We start from the raw sequence: 21,165 nt of genomic DNA, 5'->3' as shown, positions 1-21,165 counted from the left end.
ACTTCGCAGCCATTCTACTGTGGGAGTTGTGCTGTTGCCCCTGGTAACCAGTGTTTCCCGGCTGGTGGTTGTTGTGGTAGTAGCCGTGCCAGGAGTCGGTCATACCCTGATGGTGAGCTCCTGGGTAAGGCTGGTGACGGGGATGAGGCGCGGACGCCAGGCGACAGGGGTCCTGGGGAACGTCCATGACCCCTGCAGGGTTGGGCGGCAGGGATGGCGATGTTGGGAGGTGGGGGCGGGGCCCATAGTGGTTAGAGGTTTTGAGGCTGTAGGGCTGCAGGATGTCAGTGCTCACCCGTGGGGAGAGGGCCTGTGGGTGAGGCCCGCTGTGCATAGGGTTATGGGGGTTGTGGCTGTGCATGTGACTCTGGCTGGAGCGAGGGTTGTGATCGTGGCTGGGGGTTACTTTGTTACTGTGACCATGCTCGTGACTAGGACCATATTCATGGGAAGGGTGGGGCTTGTGGCTGTGACTGTAGTCGAGGCTGGCTTGGTGTTTGTGACCCTGATTATGGTTCTGATGGTGGGTTGTGTTCTGGTCATGGACTGAGCCGTGGCCATTGTGTAGACTGGGATTGTGGGCATGCTCTTGGCTGTGATTGTGGCTGTGATTGTGGCTGCGATTCTGATTGTGGTTGTGCTGGCTGTGAACGCCATTGGTTCCCTGTGTTATTAGTGTGTGTGTTTCCCGTCCCTGGCCCAGCACTGTGTCTTTGTTGCAGTATGAAGGACCACCGGTAAGCAGGCTCTGCAGGGCGTTGTTCTCTGAGTAGCCCCTCATTGGGCGCTGGAAGCTGACTGGCTTGTTCTCCTGGATGGTCTCCATGGGAGTGTGGTGCCGGAGCATGCCCATGGAAGGCTGTCCATATATGGGCCCACAGTAGGAGCCCTCTGCCTTGGGCCCAGGCACATAGGGATAACCATTGCATTTGATTTGCGGTGGCTGGGGGTAGCCACTCTCATCTAGACTGATTGCCCCAGTCAGGTCAGTCAGCTGGGGCAGTTCCACAGTGGGGCAGTGGCCCCCAGTGCCCAGGGCTGGGGAACGGGTGCTGGTGGGACTGGGGTACAGTCGAGGGGAGGCTGAACAGGACAGTCCGCCCTCCTCTGGTTCGTCAGCCTCCGCCTCAGCCAGAATCGGTGACAAGCAGCCGCTAAGTGTGGAGGCAGAGGAGGAGGTGCGGGAATGGAGATCCGTCCAGGTGTCGTACTCCTCACTCCCCATGCCCACACCTCCTTTCCCTGCTGGACTGCCATGCTCTGGGGAGCCTTGCAATGCAGGTCCACCCCCCTGACCTTGACCCCGTCCAAGGCCTATAGCGCCTGCTCTCTTCCGGCTGATGCGACCCTTGGTTTTCAGGTAGCGAGTACCGTTGTCTATAGAGGCCGCGCGTCGTCGTGGTCCCTTTCCCATCTTCCCACCCTCCGGATTCAGCATCCACCAGGAACTCTTCCCCGTCCCTTCATTTTGCACCCGTATGAAGCGGCTGTGCAGGGACAGATTGTGTCTGATTGAGTTCTGCAACAAGAGAAAGAGGTGGTGGGGGGAGAGGGAGGGAGAGGCAGAAAAGGGAGAGAAAAAAAAGATAAACATTAACACTCAAGGGAACATTTAGGGTTAAATAATCATTTCTTGAGAACACAAAGTCATTTCAAATTATGGCCAAACTATCAAGGCTGCACGGCAAGTGAGAAAAAAGATGGATAAAGAAAGAAAGGGAGATGGAGGGGAGAGCAAAGAGGACAGGGAGAGTGAAGGACCAATCGATACCTCCCCTGACCAACCTCTCCTCTCCACACGCGCTCACTGAGTCATAATATGGACATGGGTGCAGCCTCCACATCAAACCATCACCAAGGTTACAGAAATGAATCACGCGAGGCAACCCAATCACAGACAGCCTGTATCGATTGCAGGGCCTCCAAATATGAGAGCCTGAGATCCAACCAGACACAGGGAGGGAGGGAGTATTGGAGGGAGGGGGGGGTTTGGCAGGAGAAGATCTGGAAGAGCACCAGAATGAAAAAAGAAACATTCATACAGAGGCCTGGGATAAGATAGAGGCAAAGTAAACAGCGGGAGGGAGAAGGGGAGTGACATGCTCATTTAACCTCTTTTAAAATCGTGGCACAATTAACATAACCGTAGGCAATGATGGCAGATATCGTTATGATGAAGTCTTCCTGTGTGTAACTTTGAAGGGGACGGATGTGGCAGTTGTGGGCGATTTTGGGGGGGGGGGGGGATAAGCCTCTCCAGACCCCTGTTTAAGTGTCGGAGAGTGACGGCTGTATGGTTAATCCAAGGCTCCGCAGCGGCATTTGAAGCTAGTGCCAACCTGGAGTGAGTTGATGAGATCTAAGCCTGCCTAAAGGAGAGCTTAGCAGGGATACACATCATCTCAGCTGGCCAAGTTAGTTTAAGTACAGCGTGTTCATCCAAATCTTTCCTGTTTGTGTCATTATTCACACTCTCTCCAGCTTTCCTCCCTTTCCTTTTTCGCCTTCTCTTTCTTTCCCTCTCTTTTGCCTTTTTTGCTCTTTTGGGAGAAACAAACCCCCCTCAAACCCCAACTTCTACTCCATCCGCGCAATCACTCACTTTTCTTCTTCCTCTCTTGAGATATCTATCTATTTCTGCCTTGTTTATTACCTGCACATAGCTCACAATCTCTGTCTCCTGATATCTCGAGCCATTCTCTATCTTCATTCACTCCCCGCCTCCTGTCCAATTTTCCTGCTCTCGGCCCCATTCATCTCCCTCTCTGAGTCCCAGCGTCTCTTGATCACGACATTGCTCATTCTCTCCCTCGCTCCACATCCATCCTCTCATCACCTCATACAACTTCCATCCTCCCCCTTCTCCCCTCTTTCATTCATTCATTCACACTGAAAGAAGAGCAAATACAAAAAAAACAAAAAAAAAACAGCAAGAGATGCAAATCTGTGTTCAACAGGGGGCCAGCTTACATTTCACCCCTCAGTGCAATCCATACAGTCAGCATATGTACTCCACTAACTCTGGCTGCATACAGAGCCGCATGGCTGCAAACTGGACAGCCAGCTGAAAGAGGTGGCATCTCTTTGTTGTTGCGACTTAATATGAAAAGCACAGCATCCAGAACAGCAGGTAATAGGTTTCTGGCAAAATGTTTACAGGGGGAATTTAGCTTTAAGTGGATTTCAGATCACTCTTGTATCTTACTACTATTCTCATTCATGTAGAAAAGACCCCTCCACACACACCCATCCCCTCAGCATGACTCCTAACAGGTAATTTCATCCAATCCGCCATTCAAATCACACTGCTTTGGCTAGACTCTTCACAGACGTGGAAATTGGATAGGAGAGATGTTTTTTTTTTTTTTTCCTGCTGTTCAGAGGGGTCCTCTCCAAAAAACCAGGTCGGCAAAATTACACATGCTCAACGTTTGACGACGAAATACACCGACTTCTCTTCTCAGCTGCGGCACGCTATGGAGCACAGACTTAATCAAAGCCAAATTGAACGATGACGCTGTGTGAAAGAGGCCGCCAGTGGAGGCGACCTGCATCAGGTGATCTGAGAGCGGCACCCTGACAGGTTCCTCCTCAACATGACGGCTCTGGCTGGGCGTAGCCATGGCAACAGAGTAAACCAAAAGAGGGAGAAATGAAGAGAGTGGAGGTGATGGTGGGGAAGAGATGGGGGTGGGTGGGTTGTGAGTGTGTGTGTGTGTGTGGGGGGGGGGGGGTTGATGCTGTTTGATGCTGCAGGCAACTCCAAACAGCCTTTTATCTGAGTCTGTCAGATTCCTGCTTCCAATCCACCAGGGAGGCTCAATCACCAGTAGTCCCAATGCCTTACTACCTGTACCAAGCTGTGATTAGCAGTTGTGTGTGTGTGTGTGTGTGTGTGTGTGTGTGTGAGTGAGAGAGAGAGAGAGAGAGAGAGAGAGCTGCTGTACAACTACAAGAGCAACAATTACACCACAACTGCTGTTCCTTCACCTGCTGATACATAGTATTATAATGTGGCAGCTCTCTGCATTGTCCTCTGTATATAATAAGAGTAAGCTGACATTCTTTAAAGGCTGAGATGGACATTTCTGTACTGAAACTGCAAATCGAAGAAAAAAACGGTGCTGATACTCACCACCTAATGTTTTAATTTTCTGATTGTCCACCCCCTTATATGAACACTGTGGTGCAATAAGGCTCCAATGAATCATCAACAAATTAGCAAAAGACCGACGCTATAAGAGACCTCTAGAGTTTTTTAAACTTCATATACTGCAGTTTAAATAGACAACCAGTATGCAATATATTCTTATATATATAATATATATATATAAGAAAATAAATGTGTATCCAACCAGATTACACCAGAAGCAAACTGCTTTACTTCCCATTTTCTACATTTTCAACAGTCAAAGTTGGTTTCTTTTGCCCAGGACCACAGTTGTTCCCTAACCTTGACTAAGTAGTTATTGTTTTAACCATGCAAACAAATGTTCCAAAACCTTAACAAAGCAGTAATTTTAACCCAAACCAGAATCTTTCCCTAACCTTAATCATTTAGTTTTTGTGCCTAGACCTAACCAAACCTTAACTATAGCGGTGTCAGATCATAGCGGTGTCAGATCATCCTATAGGCCTGCTGGCAGTACAATACTGTACTGCAGCAGGCTATAGGATCATATAATAATATATACTAAAAATGCTGATAAAAAAAATTGTTGGGGAGGGCAGTTCATCGAGTTTGGAACACTTATTGGTGAAACAAGACTGTGGCAACTGTGGCTTCAGCTGAAAAAACACTTAGCCACAGCATCAGCTGGTAAAGATATACTGTTAGAGGAGGGACACATGCAGTGGAAGCAAAACTTAACACACACACAGTCAATTAAAAGTCCCAACCTCATTAGCAAACAGCCAAAAACAACCAACTATTCAGTCAGTCCCAACAACAGACAAACATAGTGGAAATAACTTTGCTGCCCAAAAAGATTAAATACACTACATTTATTCAAGGATGCTGTTATCCTCTATAGTGACTACAACAGTGTTTCATGGCTAAATGTTACAATAAGGACAACGCCACAAGAAAACAAAAGAAAAATCGAAAAACCTCATAAATCACTATGACTCTGTTACAGGACTGCACCATCACATGCAATAGGAAGGTGGAGCGACTCCAGGTTATTATAGCAATCAAAGGCCATATAGCAGGAGATGTCCCTGATTAACACACCGTCTGTCACAGTGGAGGAGCTGATCAGTGAAATCGCTCAGCATAGTCTTTGGCTAGAATGAAATCTGCAGCCTCTCAGCCCTCCATGGCACATAGCTGCCCATCCCTGCTTCAGTGTATATATTAACTTGTCAGAAAGACTGATTCTGAAATGGAGAAGCTTGTTCCCCTTGTTCTCAGCCTTTGCCTTTCTGCTAACGCAGGAGGAGATGGACTGTTGCAGAGAAAACTGTGACTGAATCTGGTCTCACATCCATCCCACTGCACTGTATCCAGCTCCACTACTGTATATTAAACATAAATAGAATTTGATCTTGACACACTGCTGCTTTCACTGAGTCAGAGGGTAGTCAGTCCAATGGTTAGCTAATGGTCCATGGACACACAGATCTGTTGACACACCAAGTTCTTACACTTTTACCTTTTTCAAAATTCCAGGTAACAATGTATGTATGGAGGATTTTAAATGCCTAAATGAATGCCAGCATAGACATAAAGTCAAATACATGTTTTGTTATAACATAATTAAATAGAAAACACATGTTAAATGACAATTAGTTAATAGTAATAAGAATAGAATAATTGTTTTTTCATTGTGATGGGAATTCGCCACATTAAAATCAAACACAGAAAACAACGTGAAGAGTTGTTGTCCAGCAGAGGGCAGCAACACCTGATAAAACTAAAATCAAAGCATGGTCAATAGTTTTCACGACAATTTTTTTTTTTTTTTAGTGGAAATTGCATTATCAATGCCAAAATGCAAAACAATCAACTGTCCAATCACAGCTTTGGTGGCAGAGCCATGGGCAGAGTGGGATGAAAAGTATTGGATACGATAAAGCCACTGTACCACCAATTTGTCCCAGTGGCCACTTTTGGTATTACAATGAAAAAAATCCCCTGCTGAATTATGAAAAACCATTATGAAAGAGGTACCCATGAAACAAATAATTATTCTTTCTATTATGAATTTTCAATCTATGGAGGTTTTACACTCGTAAAAATTTTCCCAGAACCTATAAAAGTGAATTTTGTTTTTATGACGTCATTACAACATAAAGTCTATGGGCCAAGCGGGAACACGCATTTGGTGCCAGTGAGGGAAACACTAATGTGCATGTGCAGTGGGCCGCACAACCAACTTGGAAGCAAACCCGGAAGCTAGAAAACTTTTTGTCCTCCAGCACTAAAGGTCTGAATGTGAGACTACAGGGTGGATGAGCATTGCTGTGCATAACATTACAACTACTGACGAGAGCAGAAAGTCTATAGAAGGCTAACCCCTAGCCACTTAAACAAGAGGAACAAAACAGGAACAAAATGACACACTGAACGTTCTCTCTGAACAGTTTTTTTTTCCCTTTTCCTCAAGTTTAGCACTTTACTGTGCAGTCAGAGCAAAAGTGACAGTTACAGTTTCCTAAAATCATGTCAGGTCAAACATTCTCTCTATATTCTCTCTAAGAGGTTACTGTGAAACATTTGTGGTTGGCTTCTTGTGATATGTCATCACTGCAAATATGCAGAATTGTTCTGTAAAAGTTTTATTTGCCTTTAAAGTAAATGATCAGTTAATCAGCAATTAGATTGTAAGATGTAAACTTATGAAACACATGGATCTGAAATGTTTTGCCTAGTGACACAGTACGTCTCTCATTACCTAATGTTTTGACATGTTATGATTTTCAATGCCACATTTATAATCCTACAGAAGAAAGGAGTTACTAGTGGTTATGGTTTCATACTGTTATCCATACAAATCCTTTGCTTTAGATTGTGTTAAAACTGTGACAAGCTGAGAAATGTTGATTCCCCTCTGTAACTGAACGTTACATTGCACTGGGAGTTGCTATTATTATGTCCACCCCCTGTGCCTACATTTTTATTGAGACCCGGTCTCCAAACAGCTTTTTAAGTGGTCAGAAACTGTGTGTTCTCTTCAGCAGGATGCCGTGTGCCCACGTCCTCCATTTCAGAATAGCAATAACAGAGCAATGGCTAATTTTCTTGATTATTATTATTTTCAACCCCCTTGTCCCTTTTTTATTCTGGGTTAGCTAGCTAACGCTAATTACATCTATTGCAAATTATCCAGTTTGTGTTGCATAGCAACAAGAATGATGTAACCCATTGCACCCTTTTCCCTGTTGCTGTCTCTCTGTTACTAGCAATTCTCTCAACAGAGCTTTGTGTCGGAGTAGAGAAAAGCCTCCATATTAATTCTACAGAACAACGAATATTAAAATATATCTGGACCCTGTCACACCGCAAAGGAAAAAACAGTTTCCAGCCATTTCCACACCTCTTTGTAGACTGTTAAAGATGGAATCAAATCATATCTAAGACTTTTCAGTCATGACAGTATTGTACACATGTGCTACAAATGTAAACAAACGCCACCATATATATTTCACAACTTGACACATGTTCACCTCGATGTGCACGCGCACACAGACTCACACACATCCCCCCACCCACCCCAAACTGGCAATCATACTTAATCCCCCTCCAGCCTGAGTAATCCCCGACAATCCAAGGCTAATCCTGGTTAATTCTGGGCACTCCTCAGCTGGGTTTCACCCTGAAACCACAGAGACAGGGTGGGGATTGGTCGGATCATGGCGACTGAGGGTGGGCGCGGTGTTGATAGACATAATTGGTCAGGCAGTTATTGGGAGCCAAGAAAAACAAGCACAGGTTTTTCAGGGGTCTTCAAAATAAATCTGGATTGACCCCATCGACGTCACATCACAGCCTTACTGTTGTCGCCGCTCCTGGTGGAAAACATGTTTTTCACCACAGTCCTGTGTGTTTGGATGTCCACACTAATACAAGGCTACGTTACTTTGTCAGACTGCTGTGAGAACCTGAGCCGGGAAACAGATGAACCCTTCTGTGTAATTTAAACTAAAATAAAAACACAAGCAGGATATACTGTATGAGCTATTCCTCTGCTGTAAGGGGCTTCTGAGAAGTCATTAGCCTCTATTCAATCAGCTCTACCTACTGAAGCTCCTAGCTCAATTCTTCTTAGCGGCTATTGATCCTGATTCCAAAATGAAGCACTTAAGACGCCTTGATCAAGCTGCTCCTTAATCTAGCGTTAAGGAGATTGAGACCTTTTCACCTCGTGTCTCAGACTTATTACTTTGGCACAGGGGTACAGTGACAGTCAGAGCGTACTTCACTATCACAGCCTCAGTTTGGGTTTTATAGTCTGTTTAAGCCCCTTTGGTGCAGAGCAGGCAGCAGGAACACTTTTACTCTCTGCCATTTTGAAAAAGCTGTCAATATACACAAAGCCAAGAGTGTTAATGAAGCAATATGTCACTGACAGGGGATGGATGGGGATGTTTTGTTAAGAATAAGGAGGCCTCTGGTGATTGTACGCACAACCATGTGCCTGTTCGATTGGGTTTGCACATGGAAACTGCAGGATATGTATGTTTGAACTGTTGGTATACTCACGAGAGCGTGAAAGCAGAAGCAAAAAGGAAACTGATTTACCTTCTGCTGCAGCTCTGTCAGCAGCGAGATGGGAAACAGGTTGTAGAGGAGTTCTGCTCCTGGACATTTTTATAGGCTGCTTTTACCTCTCTATCCACACAGGAGAGAAGTCTCTTAGAGGGGATTCTTTAGAGGATTCAGTAGAACATCATGTAGTAGATTTTCTAGTGCTTTCTGCTTCACATTTTAAGGAGCCCACCTCTAATTTCTGACGCATTCCACAGCGCATTCAAGAGGAGGGTTGTGTTTTAAATTCCATGCAGTGCTCCATTAGATGTGGTCCGGCACAATCCCACCGAGTGTTGTGGGGATTGTTCTACGCCGCCTTGTTGAGAAGTAGTGGGACTAGGCAAAGCTGTTTTCTCCCCTTGCTCAACCATTATTTATTAATCCATTTCACACAGCCAGGAGTCATTATGCACGGTCCTGTCAATGGGTATCTCTCTATGCCGCACATTTATTTGATAATAAGCAGGAGTGGGGGAGAAGATAAAAGCGCTGACTGCGTTCATTGTGGAGCGTTTTCTGCAGGCGGGGAGACTTAAATGAGAGCAGCCAGGCTCTGTGTGGGAATGGGTCTCGTCTGCTAAGCCTGTCTGGAGGCAATCGATGGAAATTAGTCAACGCTAAAGATTCACTTCCTGTGACTGATGTCACGGGCAGCGCTTGTCTCTTTGAAGGGAAATAAAGAAGTGGGAGGCTGAGGGATTAATGGGGTTGGAGAAGGTGTGAGCATGTGGAGTTTGGGTGGGAGCTAAGCTGGGAAAAAATGCTTTTTTGTAGACTGCAGGACAATAATAGGTCAGAGCATCCAGAGGAATACAGTGTTGCTAGGAACTTTGAATGGACACAATAACCTAGTCGCATATAAGGCCTGAAACAGCACAGACCATTCAATCACAATAAAGATGAGTAGTCACATTTTCAACAATAGCTGTGCTGCCGCCCTGAAAATAAGACCAACACAGTGTGGAAAGCTACAAATACTGCAATACTATTAAGTATATAGTCATAACAGTAAGTTTGAAACATGTTATTTAGTGTATTAGATCATTCAACAGTTGCTTACGGATAACTTTAAGATTCTGATTTATACTATTCTGAATGTAAAAAACATTTTGTGACATGAAAAAAAGCATTTTAACAAAAGGCTGAATGCCCTAATTCAGCAGGTTAAAACAAAGAACCCTTTGAAAACAAGAGAGGAACTATATTTTTAAGTATTTTTAAACTGGATCTAGGATTCATTCATGAAGAATTTTTAAAGAATCCTCCTTTTTCAATGTGAAGGATGAATGATAGTGGTTATAGTACTAGCAGCAGTTTCAGTAGTACACTGGCAGTGGCTGTGACAATATGATCAGAGTTAGTGTTTCCAGCAGTTGTACTGAGGCCGCCTCCTGAAAGGTGCACCAGTTAGCTTCTCCTCAAAGTACAGCCGAGGGACTAGAGCCAGCCCTCAGGCGACAGAAGGCCTTTCACTCCTCCTTACTCCCTGTGGAGCTCCACAAGCTCAGGGGGGGCAGAGAAACAAGGCAGACAGGAAGGGAAAAGACGGGTGGAGAGAGGCAGGGAGCGAGGCATCGTCTGGGGCTAACCTGAGAAAGGTAGACGAGAAGAGAGCCTGAGGGGCCAGGGGCGGACAGCAAGCCCAATCCCCAGTGGACAGCCCTCTAATTGGAGCTGCCGGCCTGCCGAGGCAGCCTCTCCCTCTGCGGATGGACATAAGGAGCAAGTGAAGGCGGAGAGCCCAGGGGCGGGAGGAGAGGGCAGATAAAAATAGAGCCGGCAGATTAACGAGCATCTGAAAGCGGGGCAGGGGATCGGAAAATCCTCCCTGCGTGCCAGAGATGCCCGGTCCTCAGGCCACAGTCAGCTCTGTAAAGACTGATGGACCCAGAGTGGACATGAGTGGTGCTTCCTTCCTGTTGTCTTTCCTTACATCACGATCACCAGGGGGAAGGAACACCACTATGTCCTGCTTCAGGACTTTACTTAAATTTTAATGAAGCACTATAGTAGACTGTTTGCTGTGTAAAAACACTGTAAAAATCGTTCTTTTGTTTTATTGAATCAATAAAAATAATTCTTGTGTTTATCTTAAAAAAAAGCATTCTCTTCTGTATCATGGTCATGATATCACAGCTACACAGTGAGCTATTCACTCTTTAATTCTTCTTAGAAAAGGCTTTATAAGTAAAAACAATAAAAGAAATGTTTTCCTTTATTCCTCTTATCTTTTCAATTTTATTAGTGCGAAGCTCGTCCACTTTGTATTTTCAGCCCCCTTTGGTAAAACCTGTAGGCTAACTGCCCAAAGGCCCAGAGAATTAAACAAGGAGCAAAGGTTTCATAAGCTAAAAATGCTTACCCTAAATTGTACTGTTTTTAGCTATCAAGCTACCTGACGATGTAAGAAGCTAGCTAACGAACCAGACAAACAAGCGAGCCTTGTTCGTTTGCTAGCTTCTGTCCTTGTCAACTTTCCAAAAACTAAATAAAAGAAAAGAAAAAGAATTCATTCTTTATCTGAATAGATAACTTGTTGGCTAATTTTAACTAAGCTGGAGCTGCTTAACACCCAACCCTCAACCATTGTGATGCTTATAAGTATTATTACTAAAAAAGAACCCCCAGTTACAGTAAGAAGAGTAAATGTAGTTTGTCACCTCCACCTTTGACTCACACTCATAAAAGGAGTCACCTCCATGGCTCCCTCCTCTGGGAGCTTTCACACACCAGGTGGAGCATTGTGACACCTATGGGAGCCAAAGGAGAAGCTGAGAAACAGGCCTGATCACACCTGCCATCAGGTCTCAGGGGAGCACCACCCACCTCAACACTCAGCTGTCACATCCATCCACACACGGCACCTCCAACAAAACGCACTGATTCACAGTCAAAAGCTGATACAGTGGCAGAAACGATCAGACATTCTGAATGGCACATTAATGGAAAGCAAGAAAGGCTAGATTAACTTGTGGAACTGGATAGATGAGAACATACTCACTAACATCAGACACTGCTACACTGCTTGTTATAAGAATAACAACCATTTCTTATGTTCAAATAATTTAAATAAGTTCAGCCTTTGGCCTTTCATCCATAACTTGAGAATTTCCTAATAGAACACTGTAGCCTTGACTGAATAAAAGAATCCCGAAGAAGAGGTGATCAGCTTTTCTTAAAGTGCCTGTACCTCAGTTATAGGTTACTTTGATTTAATCCAAAGTAGCACTGAAAAGCACTTCATCTTGACCATGAGTATTCAACATTTTCTATTGAATACTCCGAGTTGAAAAGGGAGATATTGTTGAATATTCAAAGCTTGAGTACTTTTGCTCCCAAACTGATGCTTGATAAAAGTATCAAACCACTAACTTGAATTTACTACTTCAAAAATGAATATCACCAGCCTGTTAGTGAGGCAGAATTGCCATTTTGTCTCACTTTATTCATTCAGTGTCACATTGTGTTCATGTTAGATGGATTCTATTTGGCAGAAGGGAATTTTTATTTTGCTTTTGTCTAACCATTACTGACATGTCAGTCCCACCAAAGCCATTTTCAGTACACGTGGAATCTAAGGCAGGGTAGCTGGGAGCAGTTAACTTTTTTCACAATAACTGAGGGAATATACTGATCTAAAAGATACTGTGCATAACATATTACATACCAATAAAGACTTACAGGTCAGTGTTTTCAATCCCTCTGTCCCCAGTAGTTGTGAAGAAATACATTCATTGGGTGACCACTCTACAGGAGCACCTTGTTCAGTCCAAAAATACATATTAAAGTTCAGCAGAAGTTAATGTGAAGATATAACAGTCCCTGTTAGCCATACTAAATGGATATTTTCTATGTGACAGTACCAAATATTTGCTTTCTTGGACAGATGACACACCACCAGAAATAAAACCCACATCAAACTGCCAGAATGAAGCTACTCTTTCACCTCTGCTCCCTGAGATATCGGGTTCAGCTGAAGTTTGGCATGTATATTTGCCCTGAATGAGAACTGTGGATTTTGTCTCCCATCTTTTACAGACTAGTCATTCATCAAAGGTATCCGTTGAGTATGAGGATTCAGCAGTCTGGGCTAGATTAACTGAATGTGTATTTTCCAAAGTTACAGTCCTTAACTACAACATTTTCTTTGCATTTTTTCACAGTGTTTCCTTGGCAAGTGGCAAATGATAGTTGCATGCAAGTTTGTTTAGTTTTAGTTTTGTTTAGTGACATAAAACCAGAAATATACTTACACAAAGATACCCTAAATTTGACCACTGATGCCTTATCCTCACCTGAACATTGGTATGCATTTTTGTATGGAACAAGGACTGGAATTTGTTGCCCATTTCTCAAATTGTAGTCTGTCTACAGAGGTATTGCTTCACAGCCAGTATGGTAAGTGGGGATGATTACAGGGGTTCTGAGCTCTTTCAGTGTATTTTTGTATTATGTATTATATATATTTGCATATAAGTGTTATTTTAAGGACTTGAAAAATTGGGACCTATCCTTTAAAAGTACTAATTTCTGCAAGTCAGTTTACAACATTGTGGATAACTGTGTTAGTTTCATCTATGCTTTAGGTGACAAATTTTCTGTTGCTGTCTATGTTTCTATAGTTGTTCTTAAGGCTCTGGTACAAAAGGATATTTCTTAATTCTGCTAACAAAGTTCTGATTGGTACAGTGGAAACAGCCACCAATCTCTACTATAATTAAAGTTGTGGGCAGTAATTCAGAGACCTGGAACCGAGTTCACATCGCTGTACTGCAAACCTCAACAGGTGACTCATTTCATAAACTGTCACAGTTCAGTAAATCCTCACAATGACCTCTGATAGCAACATTTATTAAAAGAAAAAGCATACACAGATCTGTTTGTATCATATTTCACTGCAACTTGGGTCATGTCTCTGTTTATAATGGATCATCATTAGTTTCATCTTTAATTGCTTCTTGGTAATCTGATACCTGCTTTAGAGCCCACACTCAAATACCAAAGCAAGACAGGAATAGTAATTATAGCCCATTTATGGGAATCATACACACTCATTGGATACAATAAATACTTCAAAGTATTGTTTGATTCAATTAGTCCTTTTCTTATTTGGCCAGCTTTGGAGACAGACTTCAAAAACTCATGGGAATGTGACTTGAGATTGATTTTTTTTTTTTTTTCAAAAGAAAATAATTTTGCCAATTCGCACTCTTCACACTCTTTGAAAACTCAAATTTCTTTTAAGAGAAACACATCTCTCATCAGACGTGCTATTTTGAAGTATGCCAATTCTAAGGGAGTTTTTTAAAAAATCTAACTCCCTTTTGTGTGTGGTGTGTGCTGACTGTCATTATTCCAGGATGAGGCTATACATTTGCATTCAGCAGATGCAATCTGGGAAATTGAAATGAAATTGATGAGGACATGGGGAAAAAGGATACACATATTTACAAGTCATAAATTTAACAGAACCTTTGATCCTGTATTACTAATTGACATCAGAACAGAAGTCAAACCCCTCTCTGACAGTGTGCATATCACCCTGGCAAAGACAAAGCCACACAAGCACACGTACTAAGGCACACACACATGCACACACATCTCGTGCTTCGCTAGCATGGCATGCTGGGCCGGCTCATTACTACAATGCCAAGCTAGTAGTTGCTAAGGAGACCTGAGGGAGAGGGAGGGTTCCTGTTGCCATGGCAGCAAGCCTGCATCCTGCCAACTGTCTTCCCCCATGAGACTTGACCATCGTAGACAGAGAGAGAGAAAGAGATGGGGAGGAAAAGTGAGGGCAGAATGGAGTGAGGAGAGAAATGCTGGAGGGGGTAATGGTTAAGATGTTGAAAGAGAAGGACTTTCCTGCAAGACATCAGGCTTGTTGGAGAACCACAGAGACTGTTGAAATAATGCATGTGGAAAATTGATGGGGTGAGAGCAGGAAAAGAGGGAGATCTTGAAACATTTTTAAAAATCTCCAGTGTAGTTCCCCTGTGGCTCTTATGGTCGCTGCCTGGCCAACCACAACTAGATCCAGGCGTTGACAAAAATGATGCTAAGTACCCCATACCCAAACCCCTTCTTGACTCCCACAATCCCCGCCCCATAATGCCACGCATGTCCCTGAGTGAACCGCCCGCCTCTCAGCTTTTACTACGTGAGCTGAAGATCTGACAGAGCTTTTGGACGAGTGTTCACAGAACCCATCCGTCATGGAAAGAAATCTGCTTTGGTGAGGGTGAGCGGTAATGAACGACAGGATGGGAGGAAGAGCGAAAAGAGAAAAGAGGGAGAGGGAGAGCATCTGGGAGGGATGAGCAGAGAGAGATTAAACTGATTGGGGAGCGCAGAAGAAGGGCGAGGAAGAGGTCGTACAAGGCGAAACAAGAGAGAAGAAGTCCTCAGTCTCAAATTCAAATTAGCCTTATTGGTTTCCAAGGACACTGAATTGTTTCCATCCTCCATCTCTCTCTGTCACTGCCTCATCCCACTTCCCTCCTCCTAATGTCTTGTCTTTTCCTCTGTTTCTTTCTCTCAGATTTCACTGGCTCTTATTAAATCATTCTTTTCATTGCCTAGGACTAGTTCGTCACATTGAGGTGTACATGTGTATCAGGGGAGCTGTAATTGCAGAGCTACAATATATTAACACTTAAAGCTCTTACTTTTCACCACCCTCCACATACACTGGAGTTCTGCTACCTGATCTGAACCCAACAGGTCAAGACACTGTCTTGAGTTTCAGGTCAGGTTAAGGTCAGGGGTCAGGTTAGGTAGCAGAACTCTCTCTCTCTAGATAGTAACCAATGTGTTCCATTAGCCTGGTGAAGAAACAGTTAGGAATGGATGAAATAAATTAAAAACATTACCTTGTTGTCAAAAATACTAAATACCCCACTGGCTTACACTTCTTTGATGCACAATGACTTTGACAGGTCCCATAAAAACATTGGTTCATACCATTTTGTTGCATAAACCTCTGGGCTGGAATTAGGTTCATCAAAAAATGTGTCTCATTCTGTTTGAAATAAAGAAGTATGGCTTTGGGTCCTTGGTCCAGGTCTTATATTTGCAAGTACCAGTTAGGTTTGATTGGGTTTCATCTTTTAAGGCATGGGTACAACCCCAGCTCTCGTAACAGTGTTAGGGCCATGTAGATATGTGCTACACTGTATGTTACGTACACTGTCAATACTGAAATGCCAAAAGAAAGAAAACTAGCAGCCCCTCTATTCCTATTCCACTTTGCTCTGTTCTGGATTAGGATTGTTTGAAGTGCCAAGCACAGCTGGTAAAGACCATCATATAGGCAAAGTTGATCTTTGTACAAACAGATAAAGCAGACAGTTTATTCAATTTCATGCTGTAAAGCGCTATAGTGCTGGTAACTGGTTTGCAAATTTGCATTCTTGCCACTAAACACATAATGCCTCATTGGCTGGTATAATGTACTTGTGTTTTGTGTTGATGCCGGTGCCTAATTTTTGTTAATCTAATATATATTGATGCTGCTCCCTGATTGGTTACACTATATAGCCAAAAGTCTGTGGACTTTCCTGTCCATGTATGGGGCTGTTTCTCAAGCTCCGGGCTAGATGCTTTAGTACAAACTACAGGAAATGATACAGTGATATTTAAGACAATAGTATTCTTCAAACTTTGTGTTAGCGGTTTGTGTTTGGCAACATGACAATGCCCTGTGCACAAAGCTAGATCCACAAAGAAATTTCAAAGTTTGGTGCAGAAGAACTGACTGACATGCACAGAGCCCTGACCTAAACCCCATCCACTACTGGGATGAACTGGTACACCAACTGCGAGCCAGACCTTATTGCCCAACATCACTGCCGGACCTCACTAATGCTCTTTTGGTTTACTGGGAGCAAACACCTGCAACCATGCTCTACCATTTAGCAGGAGATTAAAGGTGTTGGAATAACATCTTCGACTGTAATGTTTGCATGTCTGCATGCTTTTGGCCGTCTTTTTTTATTAGTGAGAAAACAGTTTTGTCAAGCTGAACTCAGTACATCTCGATTGTCTTTGAAAGAATTAATGGCAAAAATATGGTTTGGATTTAAGTCGGGTTTGGGTTCCACATTCAGCAACACCAGCCAGGTTCAGCTGGGTTCAGCCGGGTTCGGGTCTCAGCTTGAGGCCTGTGCTGAACCCCAACACACACACACACACACACACACACACACAAACACACACATGCAGCGCAGAGCATATTCCCACATACTTTTGCTTCCAACCAATTTTGTGCAATGTGCAAACATGCTGTAACTGTCCCAACCAATTCAAAGCACTCCTCTTTCTCATTCTCTGGTTTTGATCACTCGTCCTCTCTCTCTTACTCTTACTCTCTCCCTCTCTCTCTCAGTCTGTTTCTCATTGTGAGGGAATGTGGCGTCTGTCTCATTGTCACAGACGCTGGGAAACAAGAAGCCTCATCACCCTGATCACCCTTATCCTCATCTGATGCTCTCCTCTTCCCTCCCTTTACTCTGTCTCAACCACACACACACACACACACACACACACACACACACACACACACCGCATAGACATGGCTTTATTGACTTATTCATGCATGGGTTTGTTTCGGGGGCAGAGCTCCTGTCTGCCAGTCTGACAGACACCCTGTGAACCCTCGAGACTCCCCTCCCCATCTTTCTCTCTCCACACTCACACAATCACACAAACTCACATTATCCCATCCTCCCCCTCCCGCCCTGAGCCGCCCCCCCCCCCCCGCCTAACCCGAGCATGGCACAGGGAGTACTCATAGAGCAACCGGGGTTCACTCAGGTTTCTCCTCCATCGTTTCCCTCCTCCTCTTCACTTTGTACTTCTCTTTTCTCTCTAAGCTGGGGAGAAGGCGAAGGTATGCCCACATTTCCCAGAACAAAGACAGCCCAATTAAGTCAGTTTGAGTTAAGGTCTGTGTGGCAGAGAAGGATTGGAAGCGAGGAAGCTAAAGAGAGAAAGCGACGGCAGAGGAGCGAATGGTGAAGAGAGGGGAAGAGAGAGACACTCTAACGAACAGGGAAAAGAGGGGGTGAAAAAAGTAGAAGAAGAGGGAAAAAAAAAAGAAGAGCGCAAGTCACTTTGTAGCGGAAGCGGGTCGACTTCGTTTTTAGCTCCTCAATAGGAGACTATGAAATATTAATAACTGCTCCAGCCATATACTTCAGAGGCCTATGGTAAAACTTAAAGTCTAATGAGACGCCGCTCATGAATTGCTAATGGAGATGCTGGAATGTGTGTTTTTTTTGTGTGTTTGAGTGTCTGCACATGTGTGTATGTGTGAGTGAAGGGGAGGGGGGGGTCAAGCTGGTAGCTGGGGGGTGGAGTATAGCAGAACGTTCAGTCTTTCAAAGAGTAGACGAGAAACTTCATTAGCGGCTTGAAGTTCTTCCCGCTGCACATCTAAGCATTGTCGCATTTTCTTGAGCTGAGAAGTAACTTGACTGTTCTCAACGGTCCGACCGCAGCTAACAAAGTTTGAGACTGTCCCGTTAATTGAAACAAAATGGAAATGGATAATTTTTTTTGCGGGTGTGTGTCAATCTTTTGTAGCATTTACATTCTTTTATTTATGGTTAGACTTGAATGTTTGAGGGACAGAAAATGCTACAGGAATTCAGTGTTTCCTTTAGAATTTTACTTCTTCTTACTCATGTGATTTCAACTCTCTTCCTCTGCTCGTACATTTAAGGACGGGTTTCAAGTGTAAATAGTTTCATATGCCTGAGCTGTAAGCAGTTTCACCAAGACTTGAAAACAAGGATTAGAAAACATGACAAAGAATCTACAGTCATGCTAGAGGCGCTGTGAGGCGCTGTGTTGTTTATCAGGTGTAATGTTTACCATGCTCACCGTCTTAGTTTAGCGCATTAGCATGCCAGCATGTGCTAATTACTACTAAACACACAGAACAGCTCAGGCTGATGGGAGTGTCATTAATTTTGCAGATATTTGGTCAAAAGGCAAAGTTTTGAACAAATAAGAATTTTGACCTGATGATGGCAATGAATGCAAGCTAATGGTTGCCAGAGTTATTACAATTCATCTTGGGGGGAACGTGAATGTGTTAACCAAATTTTAATGACATTTCATAGAAAAGTTGCTGCGATATTCCAATCAAAACCATAAACAATCATACCAGCAAAAAAAAATCAGTCAGTCAGTAGACCCTCCTCTGGCAGTTTGATTTGTCATTTTATCTGCAGAGCTTCCGGACCACAATCCATTTCTTAAACCTGGTGTATGGGACTTTTACATACAAAAGAGCATGTGTTACATTCAAGCCCCTGCTAGTAACACTCGAGTATTAAATCTGGTGTCTGTGGTGACATTCCTGTATTGGCGCACTGGTAGCGATGCATTTTTCGTCAACCAGCGATGATATGCCAGAGCTGAAGGGCTAAGGGGTGGCAACTGTAGCTTAGGCTACAGTAACTAGGACTATGGCTGAGCCTATAGTGGAAAAACTTAAGAAATAAAACAATCGACAGTGTCAACATGTTACAGCGTGTTACTGACGAGGCAGGAGAGACCAAAGTTCCAAACTGCTGGTTTAACTATTTATTAACATTTACAACTGCTGAATTTGTGTTTATTACGCTTTATTAATAACTTATTATGATTTATAACTGCAAGCTTCATGGCTTATTAGAAAGTTAATAACTCATGAGTGCTTATTAATGAGTTAATGATAAAAAAAAGACAGAGTTTTCACTACCTGACAACCCAGAACTGTCATTAATGGCTTATAACTGATTTGCAATGTATTAGTAAATGGTTTGTTAATAAAGCCATTACTTACAACCTATAAAGCCTTTCAGTGCCTTACTGAATTAATAAGTGGTACTGGATATTCCGCTAAATAAAAATACTATGTCCTGATAGAAACTTACGATCCCTGCTCCACGTCAGCATGCTCTGTATTCCTCTGTACCTCTAACACTGGTCTCCAGCCCAGATTTTTGGTACAGCAGTGAAGTACCTGGCCGTGTCTCCTGGTCTAATCTGTGCCAGAGTCGGCAGGCCTCACAAAGCCTTGCGTAACTGAGTGTAATGGCAGGGCTGAGGCATCAGCTGGGGGGACTGCGGGCCGTGTGCAGGCTGGGACTGAGGGGAGCCCAGGGGTGTCGCCCTGCACCACAGTGTTGCTTACTGACCTAATTTCTTATTTTCCTGAAAGTCCCCTGGCAGGGCACTGATGTTGAGATGGTGTGGCTAGGACTAAGCCGAGCACACTTAGATAAACTGGTACTTCATCAAAAATCAAATATAACCAAGCCTGTGTCTTCCAGTGATATATAATGGATTGACTACAGATTTATTACAGAGATGATCAATACCACACTGGTTATCTGAGAATAATGATGAGAATAAATTACCCTGAATAGATTCAAATAAGCTATTTTGATCAGATTTCCATATGCATGACTGTTTATTATTAGTAAGGGCCAATTAGTAATTAGGAGCAAGAACAGCAGGAGAATACTGCATTAGTGCTTGAGCACACTAATGAAAGAATAGAAAGATTTCCAGTTATTATTTCATTGAAAAAGTAGGCTACATTCACAAGCTGCAATTTGGAGGTGTTGCTAAATATGTGAAGTGTCGGCGATTTATTTCTGAGCACCACTGGAGTGTTTCCTGCCTCATCTACGATTGACTAATGTGTGTATAAATACATTACATACAGAAAATCTCACCTATCAGCAGGTTTATAACATGGTTTGATCAGCGTTATCAATCAATCCCATATTAATTAAACCAGAAATCAGAAAGAGCTGGTGAACAATGCGGAGTAAAATTTGAAATGATGCAACAAAACGAGGTGTATTAGTTGCTTGTGTGGTTGAAGAAATAGGTTTTCTTTACGTGAAAATATGTGGCTTCAGATAATGTTTGCTACACGTAAAGAAAAGGAGGGAGACGAGACAAGAGACAAGGATATTTAAGGCATAGATATAGTTGAGAAATCATATGCAGAGCACATAGTCAATCCAAGTGGATCCTCTTAGGCATGGCAGATGATGGGAAAAATGATAATCCCTTAGAGTAACTCAAAACCCTTAGTGATGTAACATACTATATATGCTAGGTTTGCAGCCAATGACCTTTTTATATTATTGTCAATTAATTAAACAGTCCTTTTGTGATTAATCTAAATAGTCATTATGTTACATTTATAAGGTGTATATAAACATGTCATTAATGGTTTGTAACAGACTGTAATGCCGTTGTAAGCAGAAGTAAGATTTTATTAATGTATTTATTCACAACTTAAACACAGCTCCTGTGGACACCTGTGAGTGAATGCTGGTGTAAAAACAGGTAATGAATAACAAATGAAATAATATAAAATATGTTTTCATAGGAGAGGTTATAAT

The 21,165-nt window shown here is 43.1% G+C and overlaps 2 protein-coding genes across 2 annotated transcripts in view; one reads left to right on the top strand and one right to left on the bottom strand.

Moving 5' to 3' along the window:
* Positions 1-21,165, top strand: part of rpl15 (ribosomal protein L15) — a 224,637-nt gene that overhangs the window by 8,242 nt on the left and 195,230 nt on the right. The gene's annotated exons all lie outside the window — the stretch shown is intronic.
* Positions 1-21,165, bottom strand: part of foxo6b (forkhead box O6 b) — a 42,157-nt gene that overhangs the window by 2,684 nt on the left and 18,308 nt on the right. Inside the window, 1 exon segment of the mRNA XM_018701284.2 lies at positions 2-1,519. Coding sequence (XP_018556800.1) covers positions 2-1,519 — 1,518 coding nt within the window.

The sequence above is a fragment of the Lates calcarifer genome, linkage group LG3, assembly GCF_001640805.2.
Source record: "Lates calcarifer isolate ASB-BC8 linkage group LG3, TLL_Latcal_v3, whole genome shotgun sequence".
In the NCBI taxonomy this organism is placed as follows: domain Eukaryota; kingdom Metazoa; phylum Chordata; class Actinopteri; family Centropomidae; genus Lates; species Lates calcarifer.
The sequence above is the reverse complement of the archived record's forward strand: the minus strand, read 5'-3'. Positions and strand labels throughout refer to the sequence as shown.